Consider the following 18,813-nt stretch of genomic DNA (forward strand, 5'->3'; position numbering starts at 1 on the left):
AGACCCCTGGCTTAAACATTTTGCACGCATTATCTTGGAGTCCTTACAACAGTCTTTCAAGATGAGTCCACATGCTATGCCAGCAGCTTCTCAGAATTGTACATAATTGTACATGTTTCAGATTCCACTTTGCTTCCCATCTTGATCATTTTTTTCTCATTTTATATCTTTCAGCTGCTTATAGTTGGTGGCTCTTTTGGGCTACGTGAGTTCACCCAGATTAGATATGATGCCCAGAAGCTCCACAGTAAAGTAAGTCAAATTCTTTTCCTCCTCCGTTTTAAAGAACACACGCATCAAGAGGACTGGACGAACTGTGTACATTGGGTTGTGCCAATCTTTATGAGGACTAACAGACGTACAAATCTACACATATGCTTGGGAGTAGCCCACTCATCCATTTACTTGCAAACAACAGAAAGATGAAACTTGGGTACCTACATGGCCAAGGTACTGCAGCCCTATTCAGAGTCCCCCCTGCCACCCCAATGTAATTAGGATCGCATGAGGGAAGAATAGGGATGAGCCCATGGGCCGTGCCCTCTCCACATCCTCTTTGCCTGTCTCCACAGCCCTCCTCACATTGGGGGCTAAGCGTCTGCAGTGCTGAGCTGCCTCGACGTGGGTAGGCTGCCCATGCAATCTACAACCTGGGGAATCAGGATCCTAAATTGCATGGGAAGCCTGTACAAGTAGAGAAGGCTCCCCACTGCAGAACTGACCCCTCCAGTGTGTGGAGGGCTGCGGAGATGAGTGACAAGTAGGAGTGACAAAAAAGAGGACATGCATCGTCAAAAAAAGGAGGAAAGCATCAATTTGCATAAAATTTACATATGCTAATTTATATGTATAAAAGAAAATGTACAAATTATTATTATTTAAATAAAAGCACATTTCAACTCACCATAGTGTGGAAGACTGTGCCCAGGTGACCCTGTGTGTTTTGCTCAGGCCACAGTCCTAACATCAAGGCCCAGCTCTACCTTCTGATGGTTCTTTATTGGTCCCCTTCAAATAGGGGACAGTCCTCTGGCAGCCCTTCTGTAAAAGAGGACATCTGGCCACCCTAGAATGGAGCCAATGAGCTCATCTGTTCTCTCCCTGTCATGCAGTTCAGTTCACGTGGAGGTGAACTTCTGAACAAGACCTCTGGTTACTGGAAAAGTTTCTCTTTCAAATTAGGCCATGAAGCATAACATTTCAAACACTCCAGTATAGAGCAAGTGAAGGCGCAGAGTGGAATGCTAGGCTGTGAGAGTCCCCATTATTTTTTATTTATTTTCTACCTTTGTATACTGCCTTTCTGCTTTTGCACTCGAGGTTCACAGTGAATAATGGCTTACAATTTAATATACAAAAGGGAAAAACTAGGGAGGGGTAAACAAGCAAATTCAGGTACCCTGGCCACTGTGAAATACAATTTAGAAAGGAAAGTACAATGTTATCTATAAATATGATTACTAATATTAAGAGCTGAAATTATCAGACATGTACATAATGTAAGGTCTTTTATTGCAATAATTATGAATCACCTAATATTTGAACAGCTGACTTGAATGACTCCTTCCTTCCATTTTGGTGAAGTTATCAATTAACAGAGCAATTCTATGCACTCAGAAGTAAATCCCATTGAGTTCAATGAGACTTATTCCCAGATAAGTATGTACAGAGTGCAGGTTAAATTGTCAAAAGACATTTGCCTAGCAAGCTTACTGTCTGCTGAAATCATGATACTGGTGATTAAGGCTTTCTTGTTGTGTGGGTAGATTTTAAGGTGATTTGTTAACGAGCTTTAGTTTACTAAAGTTACACTTGCCTAATACAACCAATATGGGGATACAACAGAACATTCTTAAGGTAATGTATATCTGCAAAAATAGGTTTTCCAGGCCTTTGACATACATTTGGTTCAAGGCAATGAGTGTGCAGGTTTTGCCATGGTTGTTGTACAGTCCTGAGTCTCTTTTAATGTTAACAAAATGCCAGAGCTCTTCACACAATACTCCATAGTCCAGATCCGTGGGATATGTCCCACGGAGTGAGTGCAGGTCATGGATAGGCTGTGCAGGGTGGCAAAGCTTCTTACAGTGAGTGTTGGAGCCTCGACCTTCCTCCCTCTCAAGCCTTGTGCAGCTGCTTGCTGTCCCTCACAATTTATAAACCTCAGCCAAGGAACTACTCCAGCTCATTTGCTGGGAAGAGGCTATAGGCTGGTAAAGCTTGCAGTGATATTGGGGCCTAGTGCTTCTTAGAATCATAGAGTCATAGTACAGTAGGTTGGAAGGGGCCTATAAGACTGTTGAGTCCAACCCCCTGCTCAATGCAGGAATCCAAGTCAGAGCATCCCTGACAGATGGCTGTCCAGCCTCATCTTGAATGTCTCCAGTGTGGGAGTGCCCACCACCTCCCTAGGTAATTGGTTCCATTGTCATATTGCTCTAACAGTCAGGAAGTTTTTCCTGCTGTTCAGCCGAAATCTGGCTTCCTGTCACTTGAGCCCATTATTCTGTGTCCTGCACTCTGGGATGACCAAGAAGAGATCCTGGCCTTCCTCTCTGTGACAACCTTTGAAGTACTTGAAGAGCACTATCATATCTCCCCTCAGTCTTCTCCTCTCAAGGCTAAACATGCCCAGTTCTTTCAGTCTCTCCTCACAGGGCTTTGTTTCCAGTCCCCTGATCATCTTTGTTGCCCTCCTCTGAACCCTCTCCAGTTTGTCTGCATCCTTCTTAAAGTGCAGTGCCCAGAACTGGACACAGTACTCCAGATGAGGCTTAACGAGTGCTGAGTAGAGGGGAACTAGTACTTCCTGGGATTTGGAAGCTATGCTTCTATTAATGCAGCCCAAAATAGCATTTGCCTTTTTTGCAGCCATATCACATTGTTGGCTCATATTCAACTTGTGATCTACAACAATTCCAAGTTCCTTCTCACTTGTAGTGTTGTTGAGCCACATATCCCCCATCTTGTAACTGTGCATTTGGTTTCTTTTCCCTAGGTGCAGAACTTGGCATTTATCCCTATTAAATGTCATTCTGTTGTTTTCTGCCCTGTGCTCCAGTCTATCAAGATCACTTTGAATTTTGTTTCTGTCTTCCAAGGTATTAGCTATTTTATGTCATCCACCCAATTTTCTGTCATCTGCAAATTTGATCAGCATTCCCTGCACCTTCTCCTCCAAGTCATTAATAAAAATGTTGAAGAGCACTGGGCCCAGGATTGAGCCCTGTGGTACCCTTCTCGTTACCTCTCCCCAGTTTGAGAAGATCCCATTGATAAGCACTCTTTGAGTCTGATTTTGTAGCCAACTGTGGATCCACCGGATCGTTGTTTCATCTAGCCCACTTTGAGCTAGTTTGCTCATCAGGATATCATGGGGCACTTTGTCGAAAGCTTTGCTGAAGTTGAGGCATATTATGTCCACAGCATTCCCACAGTCCACAAGGGAGATTACCTGATCAAAAAATGAGATCAGATTAGTCTGGCAGGATTTGTTCTGGACAAATCCATGTTGGCTTCGAGTCATCACTGCATTGCTTTCAAGGTGCTTACATATGGATTGCTTTATCATCTGCTCCAGAATTTTCCCAGGGATTGATGTCAGACTGACTGGTCTGTAGTTCCCAGGTTCCTCCTTTGTACCCTTTTTGAAGACAGGGACAACATTAGCCCTCTTCCAGTCCTCTGGCACTTCACCCATCCTCCATGATAGACAGTGGTTCTGAGAGCTCTTCTGCCAGTTCCTTTATTACTCTAGGATGTAATTCATCTGGCCCTGGAGAACTGAACTCATTCAAAGTAGTTAGGTGTTCCTTGACCATATGCCTATCAATCTCAAGCTGCAATCCTGCCCCTTCAGCCTGTACTTCTTCTTTGCCAGGGAGGTCATAGACCCTCTTTTGGGAGAAGACTGAACCAAAGTAGGAATTGAGCACTTCTGCCTTTTCTTTGTCATCGGTTATCATTTTGCCATCTTTATTTAATAGTTGAACCAACATTTCTTTCCTCTGTCTTTTACCATGCATGTATCTGAAGAAAGCCTTTTTGTTGCTTTTAGCATCCCTCGCTAACTTCAGCTCATTCTCAGCTTTAGCCTTCCTGACACCATCCCTGCAATTCTGTGCTACCTGCCTGTACTCTTCCTTTTTTGCTTGTCCTTCTTTCCACTTCTTATATGTGTGCTTTTTTGTTTTCAGTCATCTCTAAGCTATTTGTGAAGCCACATTGGCTTCTTCTGTTGTCTTTGGCCTTTTCTTCTTGTCGGAATTGTTTGTAATTGTGCCTTGAGAATTTCCTTTTTTAAAAACTCTCACCCATCTTGGACTTTTTTTCTCGTTAGAGTTGCTTGCCATGGGACCTTACTTATCATTGTTCTGAGTTTATTAAAATCTGCTTTCCTAAAATCCAGGGTATGTGTTTGGCTACACTCAGCTCAAGTATAGCATGGTCAAGTATAACATGGTTATATACCCAAGAATAACATGGTCGCTTTCCCCCAGAGTTCCCGTAACTGCTACAGCTTCTTCCTCCCACTCAGCTGTTGCTTGCCACCAACCTTACGTTTTCGGCCAAGAAAACTTAGTGTCCTCCAACAGGCCAGCTTATGTGCAGGGAATTCTCAGAATGGACTTCCTGTTTGCCACTCTGTTTGCCGCTCTGTAAGCCACTGCCCTGAAGATCAAAGGTGAACGCTTGGATAGGTGCAAATATGTTTACCTATTAATCTTAGGGAGTATGAACCAATGGGGGGCGGCCAGCCTTGTTTACCCCACCTTCTGCACCCCTGCTTTACCAATTACACTATGGGAATCTACAGTCAGGGCCAGAAATATTGGAACAAGGATAACTGTTTTGGCAGTTGGCCTCTGTACACCACCACATTGAAGTTGAAAGGCAACACACCCAGATGGGAGCGAAGTCAGGACTTTCAGCTGTAATTCAAGGGGTTTGACAAAAGTGGGGCACTACCCATTCAGGAAGGACAGCCAGTGGCATACACACACACCCATCGTTGGTGGCTCATAAGTAACAGAATGAATGGCTGACAAGCAGCTGCATGGCCAGGTGTGGCCTGTTTCCTGGGTACCCCATGACCAATCAAGCAGAGAAAAGGCCTGGAGCTGGTTCTGAGTGTTACATGTGCATTTGTAGCTGTTCACTGGAACTCCCAACATGAGGTCCAAACAGGTGTCCATGCGAGTGAAGGAGGCCATCATTAGGCTGAGGAAACAACATAAACCCATCAGAGAGAGAGATAGCAAAAACAGTGGGAGTGGCCAACACAGCGGTTTGGAACATTCTGAAAAAGAAGGAATTAACTGGCAAGCTCAGCAACAGCAAAAGGCCTGGAAGACCACGGAAGACAACTAAAGTGGATGACCGCACTATTCTGCTCATGGTAAAGAGGAACCCTTTCACAACATCTGTACATGGTTTTGATTCCTTTTTTAAAAAAAAAATAGGATAAGTATCCCCTTCATATGTTAATGTTTTAATTGGCACATACAGGAGAACTGCAAGACATGGTGGAGCCATTACTTCTGCTTAGTTGGAAAGGATGGTCATTATCAAGCAGGATTTTGAAGATCATGAGAATGCAAAGAAAGGGAGGTGTGGCTGATAGGAAGATGGCAAATACTGCTCTTGAGAAAAAATGTTTGCAAATTACCATGCAATAAACTTTTCATTCTCATGTAATGGTTTCATACTTTAAGCATAGGAAATTTGCTTAAATTATGTGTTGCAGAGCAGAGCATCTGAAATCTAGTGTAAAATTTGTTATCTTTCTTGTTCATTTCCATTTTCATTTTAAAAAGACGTTTCTAACCCTTTTGGTCATGGAGTTAGGTTTGAAATACAGTCAGGGCCAGAAATATTGGAACAAGGATAACTGTTTTGGTAGTTGAAAGGAAACACACCCAAATGGGAGTGAAGGCAGCTGTAATTCCAGGGGTTTGACAAAAGTGGGGCACTAACCATTCAGGAAGTACAGCCAGTGGCATACACCCCCCCCCCCCATCGTTGGTGGCTCATAAGTAATGGAACAAACCAACATCATTTCAAACTTAAGGATCACTTTTAATACCTGGGTGAAAATCCTTTGCAGTCAATGACTGCCTGAAGTCTGGATCCCATGGACATGAGCAAATGCCGAGTTTCCTCCCTCAAGATGCTTTGCCAGGCCTTTACTGCAGCTGCCTTTAGCTGCTGCTTGTTTGTGGGTCTTTCTGCCTTCAGTCTTGTCTTCAGTAAGTGAAAAGCATGCTCTATTGGGTTGAGCATCAGGTGACGGACTTGGCCATTGAAGAACATCCCACTTCTTTGCCTTGAGAAACTCTTGGGTAGCTTTTGCTGTATGTTTTGGGTCGTTACCCATCTGCAATATGAAGCGGCATCCTATCAGTTTGGCAGCATTTGGCTGAATCTGAGCAGAAAGTATAGCCCTGTACACTTCAGAATTCATCCTGCTGCTTTTCTCAGCAGTCAGATCATCAATAACCACCAGTGACCCAGTTCCATTGGCAGCCATACATGCCCATGCCATAACACTGCCTCCACCAGGTTTGATAGATGATGTGGTATGCTTTGGATCATGAGCTGTTCCTTTCCTTCTCCATACTTTTCTCTTCCCATCATTCTGGTACAAGTTAATCTTGGTTTCATCAGTCCAAAGAATCTTATTCCAGAACTGGGCATGCTTTTTTAGGTGTTTGCTGGCAAAGGCTAATCTGGCCTGTCTGTTCTTGAGCGTTACCAGTGGTTTGCACCTTGTTGTGAAGCCTCTGTATTTACATTCATAAAGCCGTCTCTTGACTGTTGTTGTTGACAGTGTTGACAATGACATGCCTACCTCCGCAAGAGCGTTCTTGACCTGGCTAGATGTTGTGAAAGGGTTCCTCTTCACCATGAGCAGAATTGTGCGGTCATCCACTTTAGTTGTCTTCCGTGGTCTTCCTGACCTTTGCTGTTGCTGAACTTGCCAGTTAATTCCTTCTTTTTCAGGATGTTCCAAACTGTTGTGTTGGCCACTCCCACTGTTTTTGCTATCTCTCTGATGGGTTTATGTTGTTTCCTCAGCCCAATGATGGCCTCCTTCACTCGCATGGACACCTGTTTGGACCTCATGTTGGGAGTTCCAGTGAACAGCTACCAAATGCATATGTAACACTCAGAACCAGCTGAGCCTTTTCTCTGCTTGATTGGTCATGGGGTACCCAGGAAACAGGCCACACCTGGCCATGCAGCTGCTTGTCAGCCATTCATTCCGTTACTTATGAGCCACCAACGATGGGTGTGTGTGTATGCCACTGGCTGTCCTTCCTGAATGGGTAGTGCCTCACTTTTGTCAGACCCCAGGAATTACAGCTGAAAGTCCTGCCTTTGCTCCCATCTGGGTGTGTTTTCTTTCAACTTCAATGTGGTGGTGTACAAAGGCCAACTGCCAAAACAGTTATCCTTGTTCCAATATTTCTGGCCCTGATTGTATATAGGCAGTGTTGACTGAAGCTCCAGGAAGCAAAAATAAATTGTGCAAATTTCATTAGTTCACATTTTGATAATTTGCATGATTCATTCAGAGCACAAAATTCTGATGTTCTTGGTATAGAATTTGGATTTATTTTTATATAGGTAGGTAGGTAGGTAGGTAGGTAGATAGATAGATAGATATTAGAGCTTTATATACTCTAGGTAAAACTGTATGGATTTACAGTGTCAGCACATGGCAACTTTGCTGGGACTGCAGCACCCTGGCAGGGCACACCACGGCACTGAAACCTGCCTGATGCTCCTTCACCCAGCCAAGTGATTTGGAGCCATCATCTAAAATTTCTCACAGTGCCTTGGAGCAGTGCTACATTAGGGGCATTGTGGGAAATTTATAATGGTAGCACCAAGCCACCCACAGATTGTAGTGCTGCTGCTCTTTGCCACTGCCAGTTGAACCCACCAGAACTCTCCAATGTAGGCAGGAACCACCTGAGGACATTTTGCTGAGGGCTCCCTCAGACTCCGAACTGTCCCTTGTATCAGGAATTAAGAATATTAAGCTTTTGCTGAATGATGTGTGACCACAGAATGTTGAGAACTAAGTTTGTTCTGAGTGGCAACATTTTGGTTCTGTATGCTTCATCTCCTCATAGGCCACCCTGTGTTAACTATGTTAAAATATGCATGGCCTCCATGTGGCACTTGGGAGGTAAATTCTGAATAAGAAAAAAAAGTTTGGCCGGTTTTTTCAGACTTCATCTTAAAGGGTCAGCCTTCAAAGGATGCAGAAGAACACGACAAAAACCCTTTCCTTGCCATCATAGAATCATAACAAGCAAATAGAAAAGATGCCATTTATAATCTACTTTAATATGTAAAACTCCATTTTGCGCTTTGTTGTCAATGCAAATTGTGTTAATCTCTGCAGCTCCTCAGAATTGTTCAGACCTGCCTGCAGTGTATGTTCAGTTGGTTGTATGGCCTTAGCAGAATGTCGAGATGTTGTTAACTCCTGTTTTTTTAGCGAAGAGAAATCAGAATATGGCAAATAAGGTATGGACCAGAACTTCCTGGCAGATTGTGAAATTAGGATAGAATGATAAAAATAAGCATATCAAATGGGATGGCTCTTGGGTATCCGGAAGATATGGTGCCTTTTCCTCTAGCACTATGTATGACACAATTAAGATATCAGTCAGACCAGGCCAACCCCCTGACTTGGTCAGGCAGCATATACAGCATAACAAGGAAGCTTTTTCTAGAAGGGAGGGTAGTTGTGTGTTCAGTCTGCCAGCAAGGGCTTACAGAGCCATTGCGGAATCTGTGGCTGAACTTTACAGAATAATTAAGTTGTCGTGTCTAGCCAGGCTTCCTACATTTAATTGGCTTTCAATAAGCTAATCACAATGACTGCATGTGGCAAGGGAATGATGATGATCACTGTTTGTCCCTGTCCCCCCTTCTTGTTAAGCAGATCATACTGGGCTGAGCTTTGAGTTTAATGAAGAAAAACCTTTGCTAATATCCCTGTGTAAGTTAATTTTCAGAGACTAAATTCATTAGTGTGTCAATTTGACTGCAACTCCTGATTTTATTTTTTATTTTTTTAAGAATGACTTTCAAATGTCATTTAACATGTTCAAGGTTTGTGAGTGATATAAACATTTCTACTGCTTGGGACACCCCCCACCAATTCCCCCAAACAACCTACTGCTGTTCATCAGAGTTATACTAATAAAAGTCATTTGCTTAACTTGATTTTTTAAATTTCAGACTAGTTCAGTGCTGCACATTCCAGTTGGTGGATGGTTTGATGCAGCTGAACAATTAATACCGCTTTTTTTTTTGTTTTTCCGCCGGTGCAGAATTGGATGATGATATATAAATAGCTTTGCTGCTGGCAGATAATCCTGATTCTATGTGAGCCTTAGTTTTGAACCATGCTAGAGTACAGCAGAGAAGAATGATGGGATATGTGAACTTCTTCCACATAACAGATCACATGAGTAATTTTCCCTTTCCCTGCAAGCAGTTAAGAGGGCCTCTCCCCAGGCACATGTGGAAATGTTAGTGTGAACCAAGCTGTATACAGATCCAGCCTCAGCAATTCCCATGATAACAACAGCTTGGAAAAGTGCTGCCACAATCAGGGAAATTGCTGCTAGCTGTGTTTTAGTTTTGTGTATTGTCTTTGAGCTTATTGTGTACACTATTGAAGTTTTCAGGCAAGAACACCCCCCTTCCCCCGGTTTCAGTGTCTGGATTCTGATTGCACTTGATGTTTCATCCCTATGACTATTTATTTATTACACTTCTATAACGCCCATTAGCTGAAGTTCTCTGGGTGGTTCACAACAATTAAAACCATAAAATACAACAGAAGATACAATATAAAAGCTTAGAAGTTTTAAACTAGAGTATAAAATAAAAGTAAAAACCAAAATAAAACCTAGAAGCTTAGATTTAAAATACAGTAAGAGATTTAAGACAACAGACACCGAAAGACTAAAATGCCTGGGAAAATAAAAAGGTCTTCTCCTGGTGCTGAAAAGAGCATAATGTAGGTACCAGGCAAGCCTCTCTGAGAAACTCATTCCACAAGCGGGGTGTCAAAACAAAAAAGGCCCTGTTCTTAGTAGCCACCCACTTCAATTCCTTTGGCAGAGGCTCCCAGAGAAGGACCGCTGGGAATGATCTTAGAATCTGGGCAGGTATATATGAGAGGAGTTGATCCTTCCAGTAACCTGGCCCCAAGCCATTTAGGGCTTTGAATGTTAATACCAGCACTTTGAATCAGGCCCGGACATGAACTGGCAGCCAGTGCAGATGAAAAAGTACTGACATAATATGATCACATTGCCCAGTCTCCGTTAGCAATGTCATTGCTTTATTTTGGGCCAATTGAAGTTTCCAGACTGTTTTCAAAGGTAACCCCACATTAATCCAGATGAGAGTTTACCAGAGCATGGATAATTGTAGCTAGGCTATCTCTGTCCAGATAAGGAAGCAGTTGGTATATCAGCCTGAGCTGATAAAAGGTGCTCTGTGCCACCAAGTACACCTGTGCCTCTAGTGACAATACTGGATCCAAGAGCACACCCAAACTACGATCCTTTAGTGGGAGTGCAACCCCCTCCAGAATGGGTTGAATATCACTTAGCCAGGCAGATGAACCACCCACTAACAGTACCTCTGTCTTGTCTGGATTGAGTCTCAGTTTATCGGTCCTTATCCAGTCCATTACCATGCCCAGGCACTGATTTAGTGCCTGCCTCACCTGGATTTGAGGAAAAGGTGAGATAGGTGTCATCCGCATATTGATGACACCTCAGCCCACACCTCCGGATAACCTCCCACAGCAGTTTCATGTAGATGTTGAACAGGATGGTGGAAATAATAAAACCCTGTAGAACCTCATAGCGTAGCTGCCAAGGCACAGAGCAATAATCCCCCAGAACCACCTTGAGAATTAGCCATCCAAGTAGGATTGGAAACACTGCAGCACAGTGCCTCCAACTCCCAACCCAAACAACCTATCCAGAAGGATACTGTGGTTGATGTTATCGAAAGCTGCTGAGAATCCAAGAGAATCAACAGGGTCATACTCCCTCTGTCCCTCTCTTGGCAAAGGCCACCCCATAGGGTGACCAAGGGAGTTTATGTTCCAAAACCAGGCCTGAAGCCCAATTGAAATGGGTCTAGATAATTTCATTCAAGAGTGCCTGGAGTTGACCAGCAACCCACTCAAGCACCTTGCCCAGGAAGGGGATGTTGGCTACTGGCCTATAGTTGTTAACATCATCTGGGTCCAGGGTAGGCTTTTTTCAGGAGTGGCCTAATTACTGCCTCCTTTAAAGAGACTGGCAACACTTGCTCTCTCAAGGAGGAATTTACAACCTCCTGGACCCAGACAGATATCCCTTACTTATTAGATGTAATAAGCCATGAAGGGCAAGGGTCAAGCACACAGGTGGTCGACTAGATTTGTCCAAGCACCTTGTCTACATCCTCGAGCCTTAACAACTGAAACTCATCCAATAAAACTGGACCAGATGGTGCTCTGGGCACCTTTGCTAATGGAACTGCATTAATTGTGGTATCCAATTCATGATGGATTTGAGCGACTTTATCTTCAAACTTGTCACAGCATGCTACCAAGGGTTCTACCATTTCTCTCCTTGGCCCAGATTGTAGCAAGTCATAAACCATGCGGAAAAGCTCCACTGGATGACACTGAGAAGATGCAATAGTGGTAGAAAAGAACTCCCTTTTTGCCACGATCACTGCCACAGACTTCTTACTTGTCCCCCCAGAGCATGATTTAAAGGCATATGATACAACAGAATTCAAAAATCCATATGGTGTAATACCTTTATTAGGCCAACTGAAATATCACCAAAAATGTGCAAACATTTGAGATCTCCAGATGTTATAAAAAGCTGGTTGGTGGGGGGACAGGGGAGGGAAGATAGTGGAGGAAAGGCTGATTGAATGTTGTTGTCAGGATGTCTTCATAGTCAGAGTCTTAAGATGATATGGAGGAGGAGGGATTGCAAACATTCAGATTGGGCTCTGCCAGGTGATGTGATGGTCTCACTGCCCTAGGACCATTGGGAACAAGAAAGTAGCAGGCAGCTGTTGATCCTCCATTTCTGAAAATGTAAAATCCAGGTGTTAACTCAAAACTGTCACCATCCTAGGTGAACCAGACAGGTTCCTTGGTTGGTGGAAAACAGAACATGGCTGACTTTGTTTTTTGGTACCGCAAAATTGCTAAAGCGAAGCAAGTCTGGGTATAGTTAGTGCTGGATGGAAGACCACCCAGGAACCCTATGCTACCTTGAATTCCATGGTGGTAGGTAGGGGGAACTTTTGTTGTTCAGTCGTTCAGTCGTGTCCGACTCTTCGTGACCCCATGGACCATAGCACGCCAGGCCTTCCTGTCCTAGGTGGAACATACATGGAATAAAATAATAAGGTAATTCCTGAACTTTTATGCTGCTTCTGATACAGATTTTGTGGCCCTATGGTGGACTTGTATAGACTGCCAACATCTCTGTTCTTTATATAACAGTGTGATCTGCAGGATGGTCTAGGGAGTGATCCATGTGTAATGTTCTGTCTGTGCAAAACGAACAATAACTCCTTTTAATAGTGTTGGCGAAGTAGGTGCTTAAAGACATCTTGACCCCTCAGGGGTCCATTTACCAAAAATTCATTGTGAGGAAGGTGAAACAGTGTTTCCAGGTTATCCAAGAAAAAGCCCAATAAAGGAGAAGGGGAGACACATATATTTTGTTTTATGTAGGGAGGCTAAAATAATTTTAGACAACAAGATAAGCTGGCCTCAAAGCTTTTAGTGATATCCATTTATTTGTGGCAGCTGTTCAGAATTACTTTAATATTGTAGTAACTTACCACCAAGGACCTTTCTATATACAAATGAATTCCCAGATTCAATTCAATTCCCAGATTCCATTGATTCTATTCCCAGATTCTATTCTATTTCTATTCTATTGAGTGGCAGTGTGCCTCTTCACACTAGTTGCTGGAGAACACAACTTGGAGGATGCCATTGCACTCATGTCGTACTTGTGGGCTTCCCACAGGCAGCTGGTTGGCCACTGCGTGAACAGAATGCTGGACTAGATGGACCTTTGGTCTGACTCAGCAGGCGTCTTATGAAATCACAGAAACCTTGAAAGCTGCCACATTTTGGAAGGTTTGTTCTCTTTATTTCCAGTACTTCATGAGATAAAGTGTAGTAAATTGGTGGTAGCTCACATACTGCTAATAGTTCTGAAAAGAGTGAATGTTGTAGCTGCATCTTAAAAAAAATAGCTACATGAGAAGCTGTCCCTGTCACAATCTCCTCAGTTACATAACTGTTATGTATGTCCTTCCTGTCTGATCATCCTGGCATCTCCTCTATCTCTTTTTCCCGTGGCAATTGATGGTGATGATGCAGGGTATATTATGATTCCAGAACCTCCTAATCACCATTCCAGCATCATGGCTGTCTGCAGCTTGTTTCCACTGATATATACCAGTCCTAGGGAAGAGAGAAGTTGTTTCCTTTAGGTTGTTCTTTAAAAGTCCTCTCCAAATCCAGCAGAGATTGTAAGTACAATGATTCTGTGCTTTGTACTGCACTGCTATCAGCCTCTGAGTGTGCTGATACACTTGTAATATGGAGAAAGAAGATGGAGGTGTTGGACGTGGTGATCCAGAGCACAGGAGTAGGTACTTCGCATTCAGCTGTACTTGCAGTACTGTGGACCAGGACCATGGACAAGATCTCCGGTCACTCTGGTGCTTTTAGTGCCTTATGTAGAATATAGAATCTATTCTTTTCTAGACCTCAATATTTAGCAAGCACTTTACATACACACACACCAATATACACAAAAATTAAAAACCTAGCATGGCACTTACCCCACTTCACTCTCAACTCTTCCATTTTCCCAAATTAAAAAGACTGAATACATTGGTCCTACTAATAGTGTTGGCATTTTTTCCCATCAGTATAATGTTTTGAATGCAAACTACATTTAATCTAACCTCTCCAGATAGTTCTAATGCTGTCTTCAGAATAACTGGAATACTGGCTTACAAAAACCAAATGGCATTCAAAAACAATTCCATTGCTTCCAAGGAAATATACTTAGAGCAATACAAATACATAAATTCTCATTTTACGTGCTTTACAGGGGATTTCGAAGGGATTTGGAAGTGAGTGTTTATAAAGCACTTTGGGCATGAAAAGTGCTGTGTAAATACTTAAAATTATGGAGGGTTTTTTTTCTTATTGCTGCTGCACTTCACTAGATGTCAGTATAGAAGCTACTTTGACTGGTATTTGGTGAATCTTGGATTGAGTCCTGGTTTTATTCTCTTTAAGCCCTTAGGAGAAGTGAATCCGTTTGATTAAGAATCTGATGCCTTTAATGAAATAGTGAAGCACAGTTCATCAGATGTATGCACTCAAGGGTTGTAAGTTAAATTCCATAATTTATTTGCATACATGAACTGGACTTCCAAATTGCTCCCACATAAACACCATTTTGAAACTAATGGTGATTGTGCAGAAGTAGTATTTGGTAGTCACAATCGTTACTTGTGAACAAATAATAGAATGTAATTGTTCTGTGTTTCTCTGAACATCACAAGGTGGAGAATCTGGTCCTTGGGTTGTGTCATTTCAACATAGTCTAGTTCTATTTACCTGGCCTCCAGGGGCATCATAGTCTCAAAAGACAATCATACATTTGAATGTAAGGGATCAAATACATGAGTGATGGGGGAAATCAGAGGTATGCAGAAAACTGATTTTAATCAGAGTTCAAAAAAAGTTAGCAGCATGCACTATAGAAATAATTGTGATGACCCAGGAGATCTCTTTCTAAAGAGACTGCAGGAGTTGAGACTCCAAGTTGCATGTTTTGACGTTTAAAGGTTTCAAATCCTAGCAGAAAATATTGGTGCATTTTTCATATAATTACACCCTTTTTGAAGAAGAGAAGAAAAGAAGGAAAGTTTTGAAGCACTGCACTATATAACATTTCCTCTTTCTCAGCCCAAACCTCAAGGGCATTTTGTTTTAAATCCTGCACTTCAGGCTATTTAAGTGGTTTGTAAAAGTACAGGTACAGCATATTAAAGAGACTTTACAAAGGCACCTTGAGGAATTGTGTTTTAATATTTTAAACATAGGTGTCTTACGTTTCTTACCGCCCTGCCCCATTTCCTCCATTACATTCAGGATGAGTCAACCAGCTATTCAGCAGCAGAGTTCCAGTTCCAAAAAGAGAACCTATATACCAAGCTGTGTATCTTTCAACAGCAGCCCGGCTTTTTGGACATGCAGTAGAGTATATGCCCCCATAATAAATGTCAATTAAATGGTAAATAAATGGTCTAAATATGACCCTATATTTCTCTGAATTAGTCACTGCTTTTATGTTTTTTAAATTAATTCAGGAAGGGCATATCGCTAACTGTGCCCCACAGTGCATTCTCTTTTTTTTCTGCACCCTCACAGCTTTCTTTGAACTCTTCCCTCTGTTAACCATTCCTTCGTTTCTCTTTTTATTCTGTACCACTGCCCCTCTTTGCTCTTTCTACATTGCTACAAGTTGTTTTGCCGCCATATTGATTATCCTCTGCTTCCTTATGCTGCAGTTCTCTGAACTTCATCTTCCCCTTCCATTTTTTTCCTCTGTACCCCATAGTATGCACTCTCTTGTCTCTCAGAGACAACAGGGGTCTCTACATACCCATCCTGTGTGTGCTTTTTTAAATCTGTATTTTATTTATTTATTAAATTTATTAATCACCCATCTGGCCGGTCACCCAGCCACTCTGACAACTCTGACATTTTGGTCTCTGACAACTCTCCACTATTGTACAAGTCTCTTATGTATCAAATAAAATGTTGATATTTTATATAATGTTAATATTATTGATAATTTAATTATATTTTTAGCTTTTGTGTATTTCTATTCATATGTTTTAACTGTAAAAGTTTTTAATGTTGTAAATCCGCCTTGAGTCCCACTATTGGGGAAAAGGTGGGAAATAAATAAATAAATAAATAAATGTATGTTTAGGGCAGTGTTTACTCCCTTACTTAGCTCATCCAGGGCTCAAGCTTATGCTGCTCCACTTGGGAGCAGTGGAGCTTAGATGGCTTTTATGGTCAGAGAGGAGAAAGAGGAACTCTGTGATGTCAGCGCTGGCTGCACATTTAAGCACTCGTAGAGGGCACTCAAATGCATACATACATACATGAATGTGGAGTAAGAATGTGCATTTGCTTGCAGCATTTTATATCCTTTCATGCAGCGAGCTAAAGGCAGCATATGTTGTTCTTCCTTCCCTCCATTTTATCCTCTCAACAACCCTGTGAGGCTAGGTTGAGAGATGGTGACTGGACCAAGGTCACCCTGTGACCTTTGTGGCACATTGGGGAATTGAGCCCAGATCTGCCCAGTCCTAGTCTGACTTCCTTACCACAGTATCACACTGGCTTCTGCTTGTCCACCTAGTCCAGCATTCTGTTTGCAACAGTGACCAGCTGGTTGCCTCTGTGAAGTTCACAAGCAGGGCCTGATGGTGCCCAGAACCTGGTATTCACAGGTCTACTCCCTGGGCTTGGAAACTGTTGTGAGTAATAGGCTTTTTGTATACCTGTCCTCTGTGAATTTACTGAATCCATTTTTAAAGCCATCTATGCTATGTTTTTGTGGGCTCTTGGGCAAGAAACAATCCTTGGCCCTCTAACCTTACCCTCATTCCAAATAAAGAGCACTTGCACCCTTCCTCCCCAAAGGTGATCTGGACTATAATAATGGCTCATTTCCAAATTCCATCCTGAAGCCTTGGTTTCACAGTACCATTGTGATGAAAATGAAATGAATGTCTTGTGTAGGAACTGTTATAGTCAGAATTTGCGTTGTTGATGATGATGTTGTTTTAAAAAAACTATTACTACCATCATGTCCATGAGAGGCACAGTTAAACATTCATCTGGAGATAGGGAGGAGCTGATGTTTCAATAATGAGGAGCTCTGTAAGAAATGTTTGCTAGCTTGTGCAATGTAATGTTAGTACCTGTTAGAAATAGCTATCTGGTATGCATGTTCACTACCCTAGGCAGTTGTGTTGTTGTTCAGTCGTTCAGTCGTGTCCGACTCTTTGTGACCCCATGGACCATAGTGAGCAAAAAATAGTCTTTGTGTTAATGTAGTCAAGGCAAAACATCAGGGCAGATTTAATTTTTGACATGTTTTGTAGGGACTTCCATGACTACATAAGCCAAAAACCAGAGTTAATTCAGGCAACTTTATCAAAGATACATATTTAAATTCATGATTTGGCTTAAAAAATGGTCTACGGGCTATACTGGGAGATATAAAACTGAAGGGAGGGGGAACACAGGTTTTACATAAATAAACTCAAACACCAATTTTATGGCACATTATAATATAAATCAGCATCTGGGTATTGTGTTTATTTTTTAATTTAGTGGATAGTAAAACTGGAGGTATGATGCAGTTCTCTGCTGCCCTTGTAGAATGGGAGAGCACAGAGCCCATTCAAGTGGTGGACAGGAAACAGCGAGATGGCTAAGACTGGAGAGAGAGAACTGGAAAGAAAAAGGATTTCTAGCCAATTCCTCCCGTTCTCCATCTATGTTAAGTTCTTATGGGCCTCTGTTACTCTGGTCTTTGCCAGTACAAAGCATGTTTTTTTTGTTTTTTTTACAAAAAGCTGGGCATGTGTAGTCAAATGCCTTAGAGGCTCTTTTTCTTGTATTTGGCAAAAGCAGGCAAGAAATCCATGAAATAAATGCAGAAAAAGTTCATATAGAGGTACACTTTGTAGTGAACACAAGGGAGTTGGGTAGGTTCTGTAGCTGAGCATATGACCAGATAAAGGTGATGCACTGTTGAATTTGTTAACATTTAGGACACATTGCAATACTTGCCTTTTTTTCCCTAGGAGAAAATGAGTATTTGGGAGGGTGGAGGGTCACACAATTCTTTATCCTATGCTTTATGAACAAACTGTTTTAACCCAATCCTTCTACTTGGTTCCCTCCATAGATTTGATATTTTGAACCTTAGATCATGAATATTTGGGATAGCTACTGCCAGCTAGTAAAATTCTCTTGAATGAGAGAGTGAAAATGATATGGAGTGTTTCTGGAAAGATTAAGCTTGTATTTAAGATCTCACTGCTACGTAAAGACCATATTTAGCCAGCAAAATACACCAATGAAACAGAAAATGGCTAAATAATAAATGTACAAGCCAGTTAAGGAGTTCTGGAAAGCTATATGCTGATCATAAACTTTTGGGATAGAGCATGCATGTTGATGATGAAAATGAAAATTGAACGAGTGAATGAAGATGAGAATTGGCATGCAATATGGCAAAAAAGCATAAATGATGGATCAAGTAAATGCTTGACAAGGTCGAGAAAAGATCACCTGTTGGATGACATGGATGGCAAAGGAAACCGACAGCTTTGCAAAAGCTGATGATTGCTGTGTTTCCTGGCAATGGCGAATAATGGTAGGTATAGGGCATGCTCTATCTCCTGTATTGCCTAGGTCTAGAATCAATCAAGGCAGATCCTTGATCAGCTCACTTTATTTTCTCCTGATCTCATGCTCTCCAGTGATGGCAATGCCCCACATCAGGGATGCTCCCCAAAGTCCAGACCTGAGATAAAAAACACGCAATAATGTGTAATCACTGCTGGATCCCAGAGTTCGTAGTGTATGCTTCCTTTCATGCTTTGTGTTGGGAAAGAAAATAA

At 42.1% G+C, this 18,813-nt stretch overlaps 1 protein-coding gene across 1 annotated transcript in view; it reads left to right on the forward strand.

Moving 5' to 3' along the window:
- Positions 1-18,813, forward strand: part of COX16 (cytochrome c oxidase assembly factor COX16) — a 60,831-nt gene that overhangs the window by 21,370 nt on the left and 20,648 nt on the right. Inside the window, exon 2 of the mRNA XM_084847876.1 lies at positions 175-252. Coding sequence (XP_084704002.1) covers positions 175-252 — 78 coding nt within the window. The remainder of the gene's footprint in view (positions 1-174; positions 253-18,813) is intronic.

The sequence above is a fragment of the Heloderma suspectum genome, chromosome 1, assembly GCF_057233095.1.
Source record: "Heloderma suspectum isolate Gila_16-S chromosome 1, 16-S_ref, whole genome shotgun sequence".
NCBI classification, from domain to species: Eukaryota; Metazoa; Chordata; class Lepidosauria; order Squamata; family Helodermatidae; genus Heloderma; species Heloderma suspectum.